General features: G+C 45.2%; 3 protein-coding genes across 9 annotated transcripts in view; 2 read left to right on the top strand and 1 right to left on the bottom strand.

The window, feature by feature from the left end:
• The first annotated feature begins 2,317 nt into the window (after positions 1 to 2,317).
• Positions 2,318 to 8,995, top strand: si:dkey-106l3.7 (circumsporozoite protein). Its single transcript, XM_061262202.1, has 3 exons — positions 2,318 to 3,187; positions 8,329 to 8,523; positions 8,987 to 8,995. Exons 1-3 carry the CDS (start codon positions 2,456 to 2,458, stop codon positions 8,993 to 8,995), a joined length of 936 nt encoding a protein of 311 aa, XP_061118186.1. The 5' UTR covers positions 2,318 to 2,455.
• Positions 8,996 to 9,041: 46 nt separating this feature from the next.
• rnf208 (ring finger protein 208) overlaps positions 9,042 to 10,634 on the bottom strand; it is a 22,878-nt gene continuing 21,285 nt past the window's right edge. The window contains exon 3 of the transcript XR_009710177.1: positions 9,042 to 9,577. The gene's annotated coding sequence lies outside the window, so the exon portion shown is untranslated. The remainder of the gene's footprint in view (positions 9,578 to 10,634) is intronic.
• The window catches only part of LOC133142377 (uncharacterized), a 10,413-nt gene continuing 9,220 nt past the window's right edge, over positions 9,442 to 10,634 (top strand). For 6 of the 7 annotated variants that reach the window (XR_009710180.1, XR_009710178.1, XR_009710179.1 and 3 more), the window contains exon 1: positions 9,442 to 9,593. Coding sequence is in view for 4 of the 7 variants with exons in the window: in XM_061263557.1 (XP_061119541.1) it covers positions 9,560 to 9,593 (34 nt within the window). In the remaining 3 variants the exon portion in view is untranslated. The remainder of the gene's footprint in view (positions 9,594 to 10,634) is intronic. The other variant, XM_061263556.1, reaches the window with a different exon arrangement.

The following is a 10,634-nucleotide window of genomic DNA, read 5'->3' as shown; positions in this document are numbered from 1 at the left end:
TTATTGAACCCTGTGGGGTAATATGGCCTCTGCATTTGACCCATCCTAGTTACCTAGGAGCAGTGGGCAGCCACAGTGCAGCGCCCGGGGAGCAATGTGGGGTTAAGGGCCTTGCTCAAGGGCCCCAACGGCTGTGCGGATCATTTTTATTGTGGCTAGACCGGGATTCGAACCACCGATGTTGTGGCTCCCAGTCATGTAACCACTACGCGACAAGCCGCCCCGCAAGTAGGGGGCACATATTTAATCAGCCAGTCATGTGGCAGCAACTAAATACGTAAATGCATGGAGACATGGCCAAGAGGTTCAGCTGTTTTTCAGACCAAATGCCGTCAGAATAGGGAAGAAATGTGATCAAAGTGATTTCAACAGTGGGATGATTGTTGGTGCCAGACAAGGTGGTTTCAGTATCTCAGAAATGGCTGATCTCCTGAGATTTTCACAAACAGTCTCCATGGTTTGCAGAGAAAAACCAAAAACATCCAGCAGTTCTGCGGTCAAAAACGCACCGTATATGAGAGAGGCCAGAGGAGAATGGCCAGACCGGTCGAAGCTGACAGGAAGGGGACAGTAGCGCAAATAACCACACATTACGATAGTGGCATGCAGAAGAGCATCTCTGAACACACAACGTGTCAATCCTCTAAGTCAGTGGTCACGAACCCTGTTCCTGGAGATCTACCATCCTGTAGGTTTTCATTGCAACCCAAGTTTGGCACACCTGATTCTATTAATTAGCAGCTAAACAGGATCTTTAGCTGTTGAATGAGGTGTGCTTTGCTGAGGTTGGAGTGAAAACCAACAGGACAGTAGAGCTCCAGGAACATGGTTGGTGACCCCTGCTCTAAGTGGATAGGCTACAGCAGCAGAAGACCAATAAGTCTAAACAGTAAGTCTAATAAATACCTAATAAAGTGCTCACTGAGTGTATACCCGAGTGTACTGGAGGGATCTTGCTTTTAAACCCATTTCAGGTGTTGCTGAGAATCAATGATGACTGGTGACAAAAATGCTGAGGTACAAGGAGAAGGATCGGCCAGTTAGTCTACCCAGCATTCCTTGTGTCATTTTGGAATTTAAATTTGTCCCGTGTTTAAACATCCATCCATCCATAACCTTATAATAATCTGCAACTCGTATTTGACCAAGTTACACGCGTGTTACATACATTACATACGCGTGTCTGTCCGTGTACAGGCTGCCCCACCCTATTATTACATTATTATATTGTCCAGAAGGTTTTCATTTGAACCTTAATTTGGCACGGCCGATTCTACTAATGAGCAACTCAACACAGTCGCGAGTGAAAACCGGTTAAGAGTGTCTGCTAATTGATAATATAAAACCTCCACAGTTTGGCAGCCCTGGTCTAGTACAGTTGTTATGATATTACAATATTTACATTTCTTCTCCTACCAATTATTCTCCTACCATTATTTGTTTAGCAGCTATTAAGGCGATGACGATGAAGCATTTAAAACTGCTGTAAATGTAATGTGTGTAAATGTAGTGTAATGTAATGTGTGTGATCAGCTGGCACTATTAGTACAGGCGTTCTGTGAACCTTCCACAGTAATGTGTGTCCTCCCACGCCAGGTCTAGAACGGTTACACAGAGCACACCACAAAATGTCTGCCTCGCGTCCCCTCCTCCTCTTAATCCAGACACACCTGCAGCCAGCACACCTGCAGCCAGTTTCCAGTTGTCAGGCATTTTCCAGCGGTGACACTGCAACATTGGGATCTCCTCGAATCTCATGGGTGAATGAAACAACCTCACAAAGTGTAGCGCAAGTGAAGAACACAACCGTGATCTTGGTGTCTGAAATGTTTCAATAAGCAGAGCACGCATCACAGCTCACAGTGCATGGCAGTATGTATTTATGCATTTTGCAAGAGTAATAACTCAAATACACTGCAAAAGACGGCCGGGCCATCCTGAGAGACAACAGAAGAGTTACGGACTCTAATCTGACTGTGATCTGTGTTTTTCCGGTGAGCTCATGGGCATGTTGAGAAATGTGTTGATTCGACGACGTGTGACCGAGATGCCAGGTTGGTGATGACATTGCGCCCCAAAGCGGATTGCAATCCGATGCGGTGGAACTGTGTTTGAACCAGGACCCTGCCGGGGGGAAGGTCAGGATGCGGCTATAAGCAGGTAAAACACCCGCAGGGCGGTGAGGGCCGGCCGGGGGGAGGGGATTTGAGAGAGAATGCTGAAGTTGAAGCCAGTGCGAGACGGGTCTGACAGGAAGATTTTATGGTGGGGGTGTGTCTGAGGATTGTGGGCGGGATAGTGAAGGAATCAGGTCTCTCGCACAACAAACACAAACACACACACACACACACGCGCGCTCTCAAAGGATTCAGTCAGGCTTTATGGTCCACGCTCAGGTGCCTGACATCACTTACCACAGAAGAAGAACAGGTGCGGAAAGGGAGGCCGCGGAGAGATGAACTTGTACCGGAATTTTGGGAGTATGTTGGAGACCTGGGTGGTGACCACAGACCCCGACACGGATCCTGAAGAGGGCTCCGACACGGATCCTGAACAGGACCATAACAGGGATCCCAAACAGGACCACAACAGGGATCCCAAACAGGACCCTGACACGGATCCTAAACAGGACTACAACACGGATCCCAAACAGGACCCTGACACGGAGGGTAACCGTGAAGAACAGAGGGTGGAAGGGCCAGGTGCGGAGGAAGGGCCAGGTGCGGAGGAAGGGCCAGGTGCGGAGGAAGGGCCAGGTGCGGAGGCGATTCAGAGGTTTGAGTCGGAAGACTCAGGGTTTGAGACGGAGAACACGCCTTCCACCCCGGGGAGCCTGCAGGGCAGCTCCCCCCCCCTGAGGGTGCCGTCGGAGCGAGGGGGGGGGAGAGATGGACGGGTTCCTCCACTGCTCTCCTCCCACTCCTTCTCCTGCTGCTCGCCGTTCGACCCTGGTGCTTCGAGCATCAGCGTGGAACAGGCACTGCAGAGGGCAGCCCAATCAGGCCCCCGCGGCCCCCGCGGCCCCCACAGGGCCACCCCTCCCCCCGTCAGGCCGCGCTGCCACTCCATAAACACGGCCAGCGGCTCAGGTCAAAGGTCAGGGGTGAGAAAGGTCATCCACCCCCCCTCCTCAGCGGAGCCCTGCAGTGCCCTGACGGACCCACAGCCCTGTCTCAGTATTCACGAGGTGAGAACTTCTACCACTCTCTTAACTTTACACATTCTGTTTACATAACAAGGTCATTTCCTCATCAAATATCAGAGATTTTTGTGGTCATTGGAAAAAACATCCTGTACAAAATGACAGAAAATAAATCTTAGTCCAAGGGCCTCTGTAAAAAGGAAATAACCACTTTGCTTCAGCTAGGTGTCCTATTTTTACTTATTTTTATTATGAACACGTATGAGATGATATTTTAATCCTAAAGCGGAAATTACCTAGTTGTACCACGCACAGCAAACGTACATTGTAACCCAAATAAACGGGGATTAGTCTGAATTTATCTCTGTTCCTGCAGAGTCATCGTGTCGGTCATCCAGTGTTTTTAATTTTGAGGTTTCAAAGTGAAACCAGTCGGTCCAGGTGAGCACTCACACAGGTATGAGCGGAACGCCACACGCAGAGCGCGAGGTGCGGGTGACGCGCATTCCGCTGTCGGGTTTTCCCCGTTAAAGGTGATAACGACGACGTCGTAGACTTTTCACCGACGAAAAAATGTGGTCCAACTGATTTTTTGCCAAGATGGACACGAGGCTAAAACGCTTAACACACTGCCTATTTATCAAATCGTCGCCTATTGTTGTCGGATTATTGAAAGTTCACGACAGGCTGGCTACGCCGGCGGAGCTCATTCAAGTGTGCTGAAAGCGTGTCGCCCCAAGATAAGTAACCGATGACATCACTGGAATTAATAAAACAATGTCGGGAAGGTGGGGCGGAAATCGGTGGTACTTATTTACCTTTTTTCATCTTATGGCGACTTTATTAACTTTGGTACATAGAGCTATAGCCTACGATGAGAAAGTTCATTGTATATAAAAAATAATAATAATAAAAGGGCAGGGATAAAACAAGGAGTGCAATGAGTCAATATCACGTTTAAAATTCCTCTTTGTCAGGTGTTGTCAGCTGCTGCTTTTACTGTTTATCTGTTTGTCAGCGACTACGCCTGGCGATCAAGCAGGAATTGTTCGTTTGTGGCACAGGACTATAAATAAAAATGTATTTAGGCCAAACCCTGGGAGCTGAAGTGGATTTTGATCTTTGTGTGGGACCAAGGCGTCTTCGTCAGTATGGATCGACTGTACCATAGGATCTGGATTCTAATCTATGATGTAAAGGGCATCTCTGATTCTGTGAGAGGATCTATGTAGTCGTTTATACATTTTGGGATAAATGTATCATGCATTTGGTGCCAGGGTGGTGTATAATTATAATTATTATATCATATAATGATGTATATACACTCAGTGAGCACTTTATTAGGTGTTTTTTTGGTTTGTTTTTTTTACTTATTAAGTCTTATGCTGCGGTAACCTATCCACTCAGAGGTTTGACGCGTTGTGTGTTCAAAGAAGCTCTTCTGTATACCACCATTGTAATGTGTGGTTATTTGTGTTACTGTCACCTTCCTGTCAGCTTTGATCAGTCTGGCCCTTATCCTCTGACCTCTCTCATTAACAAGGTATTTTTGCCTGCAGAACTGCTGCTCCCTAGTTGGTTTTTGTTTTTCACACCATTCTCTGCAAAGTCTAGAGACGGTTGTCCGTGAAAATCCCAGGAGATCAGCAGTTTCTGAGATACTCAATCCACCCTGTCTGGCACCAACAATCATTCCACAGCCCAAGTCTTACTTACACCACATTCTGACACACATCCTGAAAAACAGCTGAACCTCTTGACCATGTCTGCATGCTTTTATGCAGCGACATGATTGGCTGATTAAATATTTGCATTAACAAGCTGGTGTACAGGTCTACCTAATAACGTGCTCACTGGGTGTATATCATTTATAATTGTAGCAACTATAGTTCTATCAACTCACAGCAAAAAGGTACATTGGCCCTGTCATAATTTTCAGTGAATTTTGTGTTTTTATATATTCTGATTTCACCACGAATAAATTATAGCAATGTTATACATAGTCCCCCCATTTCAGGGCACCATAACATTTCACAACTTCACAAACTGATCTACAATGCAAGATGCAAACCAATAGTTGGCACTAGTTCAAACCACAAGGCCAAATTGAGCTAAAGCTCAGTTTTTTATTTTTGATACATTTGCAAAAAAAAAAAAAAAAAAACTTCTTTCATGTTGTCATTATGTGTTGTGTGTAGAATTTTTTGGAAAAAAATTAATTTATTCCATTTTGGAATAAGGCTGTAACATAACAAAATGTGGGGAAAAGTGAAGCGCTATGAATACTTTCCGGATGCACTGTATACAATGGGGGAAATAAGTATTGAACACATCAACATTTTGTCCAGTAAATGTATTTCCAATTAGCCTATTCAAGTGAAATTTGCACCAGACTTTGGTATTAACTAAAAAAACCAGACAAAAAATCTCAACATTAAAGTCCATATGTAAATAAAGTTATGTGTAATAAAGTGGAATGAAACAGGAAAAAAGTATTGAACACACTAAGAAAAAGCAGTGCACCACAGCAAGGAAAGGCAAGGAACCAGCTGAAAACCATAACTAATTAGGAGGCAACTCTTCTTCCAATCTGTGCTAATTAATGTCAACTGGGTTAGAATATATTGACGGGCTATGAAAGGGTTTTTTTTGTTACCAAGGTGCCACACAAGAAACATCTAATGATGGGTAAAAGTAAAGAGCTCTCTCCTTCGGAACCAGATTGTTGCAAAACATGAAAATGGAATTGGCTACAGACGTATTTCACAACTTCTGAATCTTCCAGAAAGCACCATTGGGGGCATTAGCCGTAAGTGGAAGCAACATCACTCAACATCACCATCAACCGGCCACGCACAGGAGCTCCTCGCAAGATTTCTGATCAGGGAGTCAGAAGGATACTTAGAAGAGTAGCCAAAGAGCCAAGGACCACGAGGAAAGAGCTCCAGAAAGACTTGGAGGCAGCAGGTACATCTGTGACAGAAAGGACAGTAGGCAATGCACTCCACCGCCATGGCCTCTGTGCACGCCCAGCCCGCAAGACTCCGCTACTGAAAAAAAGACATGTTGAAGCTCGTTTAAAGTTTGCCAAACAACATCTGGACAAGCCAGTGAACTACTGGGAGCATGTACTCTGGTCAGATGAGACCAAAATTGAACTTTTTGGCTGTCACACAACACACCATGTTTGGAGGAGAAATGGCACTGCACATCACCCGAATAACACTATACCAACAGTGAAGTTTGGAGGTGGAAGTATCATGGTGTGGGGCTGTTTCTCTTCTCATGGTACTGGCAGACTTCATGTGAAGGAACAATGAATGGAGCCATGTACAGAGAGAGTCTTGAGATGAACCTGCTGCCATCCACCAGGATGCTGAGGATGAGATGTGGGTGGACCTTCCAGCAGGACAACGATCCAAAGCATACAGCAAAGGAAACTCGCAATTGGTTTCAGAGAAAGAAAATCAACTTGTTGGAATGGCCCAGTCAATCACCTGACTTAAACCCAATTGAACATTTGTGGAAGCATCTGAAGATCCAGATTCACAAGAGGGCCCCCCGCAATCTTAAAGATTTAAAGACAATCTGTGTAGAGGAATGGGCCAAAATCACACCTGAATACTGCGGGCGATTAATTACTTCATACAGAAAGCGCCTTGAAGCTGTCATTACAAACAAAGTCTTCTCCATTAAGTATTGAATTAATTTCAGTTAGTGTGTTCAATACTTTTTTCCTATGTCATTCCACTTTATTACACATAACTTCATTTACATATGGACTTTAATGTTTAGATGTTTTGTCTGGATTTCTTGAGTTAATACCAAAGTCTGGTGCAAATTTCACTTGAATGGCCTCATTGAAAATACATTTACTGGACAAAATGTTGATGTGTTCAATACTTATTTCCGCCATTGTAAATCCATAATCTGTACACAATATTCTTGACATATTCTGCTGTAGACACACACACATACACTCTCAAACTTACATACCCACACAAATACTAAACAGCACCAGTACTGTATGCAAGTTCATATACGTACATATTACACCTTATTATGGCAAATATACATTTCCACATTATCACATATTGATATTAGACAAATTCCATTGAATGCAGTGTAATTACATTGTACGTAAAAAGCGATGTACAGTACACGGTGAAGCAAAAGTATATAAATACCCTTACAAACTGAGGATGTGCACTTTAACCGCATGTGCATTGTTTTATTACAAATATAAAATAGTGGAGTCCAGAACCAAATCAAGAAAAAGATGTCTTTGTCCCAAAGATTATGGGGCTCTGGAACTGGAACTGTACAAAAACCACAAATCCTCCGCCACAAATGTTCCTTCTCCAAACGATCATGGACCAATCGATGGACTATTACTCACATTATTCACTATTCACTGCAAACGCGCAACGAATCACCGCATTACGACAATCCATTTATAAACTTACCGAGTTGTGATGCTGTGTTGTTGATTTACTTGCAAGTCCTATAGATTCCCCGCAAACCTTCATAAGAATCTATGTCTCTAAGAATCTATCTCTCTAAATCCTTGCTGTAGTTGGTATCTTTTTCTTAATTCTGTGTGCGTCGTGTAATTTATATACGTGTCCTTATTGTTTTTTTTAAAACGTTTGTTTACAGATTCGTTTGTCAGCTTCGTTTTTCTGCGTGTTAGCTTGTTCCAGTTCATATTTCCCGCTGCGTAGCTGTAGCTCAGCTGCAGGCAGTTGAGATAATTACCGTACCGTTTACTATAAATGGGCGCTTAGAATTGCTCATTATTACCGCAATGTTTAGTATAAACAATCCAACCCAAATTAAGCACTCCAACCCAAACAAAGCACACTTCGTTCAATGGCTAAAGATCTCCTTGAGCTGCTAATTAGTAGAATTAGGTGTGCCAAATTAGGGTTGAAGTGAAAGGTAGATCTCCAGGAGCAGGTTTGGGCAGCCCTGCTCTAGCTGTTGAATGAGGTGTGCTTTGTTAGGTTTGGAGTGAAATCCTGCAGGACGGTGGATCTCCATGAACAGGGTTGGGAACCACTGATATAGCAGACTGTATATTTCTTAATATATTGTGACAGTAGCCAATGCGAGGAGTGGAAGACTTCTACAGGTGGATGTGTCATACAAAGATGGTCATACTAACTGAGATGTCCTCTCTCCAGACAAACTCCCAATCACTCTGTGAGGAGGAGGCCAGCTCCCAGGCCCTCAGGGAGGGTCTCACACCTGAGCTGGGGCTCACACCTGGGCTGGGGCTCTCACCTGGGCTGGGGTACCTGGAGCAGGTGTGCAGGATGCTGGAAGAGATCGCCAGGCTGCAGCTCAGAAACCAGGAACTCCAAAGGGAGAGCGAGCAGGTACAAAACCGCCCCTGTGTGTGTGTGTGTGTGTGTGTGTGTGTGTGTGTGTGTGTGTGTGTGTGTGTGTGTGAAAGAGATAGTGTGTGTGTGTGTGTGTGTGTGTGTGTGTGTGTGTGTGTGTGTGTGAGATTGTGTGTCTGCATATGTGTGAGGTAGTGTGTGCATAAGATCCCAAACCACCTGTGTGTGAGGTAGTGTGTGTATAAGGGCCCAAACTGCCCGTGTGTGTGTGTGTGTGTGTGTGTCTGTGTCTGTGTGAAAGAGATAGTGTGTGTGTGTGTGTGTGAGATAGTGTGTGTGAGAGATTGTGTGTTTGTGTGAGATAGTGTGTGTGTGTGTGTGTGTGTGTCTGCATATGTGTGAGGTAGTGTGTGCATAAGATCCCAAACCTCCTGTGTGTGTGAGGTAGTGTGTGTATAAGGGCCCAAACTGCCCGTGTGTGTCTGTGTCTGTGTGTGAGGTACTGTGAAGCTTGGTGCAGATTCAGGGTAGAAAACCATTGAAGAAGAGAGCAGTGAATTTTCACCATTTCATACAGTTTATGAATTGATGAATTAATTGATCATCATCATCACGATCAAGAAATATGGTGTTTTGGGGTTGGAGCTAGCCTGTCATTCATGTGAGGCATGATGGGAAATCATGGGATGGGAAATTCACACTTAGAACAACACAAAGGAAAAGAGAGCCCATTCTGAAGATGTAATAGATTTCAACATTATCTCTGATTTAAAAATATCCTCTTTTTTTTTTAACCCAAACAATACAATGTTACTTGTCAATGTTCATTAAAATATGTTTTTCCATGAATTCCGGTTTGTGTGTTGGTTGAGCGGCTCCATCTTGTGTTGAGTGTCTGAGCCCAGTATCTGACAGAGTGAGTCACGGAGGCTGTTGTCTTTTCTCCCGGCAGTCCCTGCCTCGCTGCCTTCCTTTCCGCAACCCTGCCGAGGCGAGTCAAGGCCCGGATACGGTGGGACGTGAAGATCCGTCCAGCCACAGACTCCAGCCCCCACACGCACGGCACAGGTCCATGTCTGATCCCTGGGAGCTGATCAGAGGCAAGTGTGAGTCACAGTCTACAGTCATAACGCTGCTCTCGGCCATATGGGGTTTCTCTGTGTGTGTTTGGAGTGAGTCACAGAGTGTGGGGTTTCTCTGTGTGTGTTTGGAGTGAGTCACAGAGTGTGGGGTTTCACTGTGTGTTTGGAGTGAGTCACAGAGTGTGGGGGTTTCTCTGTGTGTGTTTGGAGTGAGTCACAGAGTGTGGGGATTCACTGTGTGTTGGAGTGAGTCACAGAGTAAGGGGTTTCACTGTGTGTGTTTGGAGTGAGTCACAGAGTGTGGGGTTTCTCTGTGTGTGTTTGGAGTGAGTCACAGAGTGTGGGGTTTCTCTGTGTGTGTTTGGAGTGAGTCACAGAGTGTGGGGTTTCTCTGTGTGTGTTTGGAGTGAGTCACAGAGTGTGGGGTTTCTCTGTGTGTGTTTGGAGTGAGTCACAGAGTGTGGGGTTTCTCTGTGTGTGTTTGGAGTGAGTCACAGAGTGTGGGGATTCACTGTGTGTTGGAGTGAGTCACAGAGTAAGGGGTTTCACTGTGTGTGTTTGGAGTGAGTCACAGAGTAAGGGGGTTTCTCTGTGTATGTTTGGAGTGAGTCACAGAGTAAGGGGTTTCACTGTGTGTGTTTGGAGTGAGTCACAGAGTGTGGGGTTTCTCTGTGTGTGTTTGGAGTGAGTCACAGAGTAAGGGGTTTCTCTGTGTGTGTTTGGAGTGAGTCACAGAGTGTGAGGTTTCTCTGTGTGTGTTTGGAGTGAGTCACAGAGTGTGGGGTTTCTCTGTGTGTGTTTGGAGTGAGTCACAGAGTGTGGGGTTTCTCTGTGTGTGTTTGGAGTGAGTCACAGAGTGTGGGGTTTCTCTGTATGTGTTTGGAGTGAGTCACAGAGTAAGGGGTTTCTCTGTATGTGTTTGGAGTGAGTCACAGAGTGTGGGGTTTCTCTGTGTGTGTTTGGAGTGAGTCACAGAGTGTGGGGTTTCTCTGTGTGTGTTTGGAGTGAGTCACAGAGTGTGGGGTTTCTCTGTGTGTGTTTGGAGTGAGTCACAGAGTGTGGGGA

Source organism: Conger conger, chromosome 12 (assembly GCF_963514075.1).
Source record: "Conger conger chromosome 12, fConCon1.1, whole genome shotgun sequence".
Lineage (NCBI taxonomy): Eukaryota > Metazoa > Chordata > Actinopteri > Anguilliformes > Congridae > Conger > Conger conger.
Note: the sequence above shows the minus strand (reverse complement) of the source record. Positions and strands in the feature narration are given on the sequence as shown.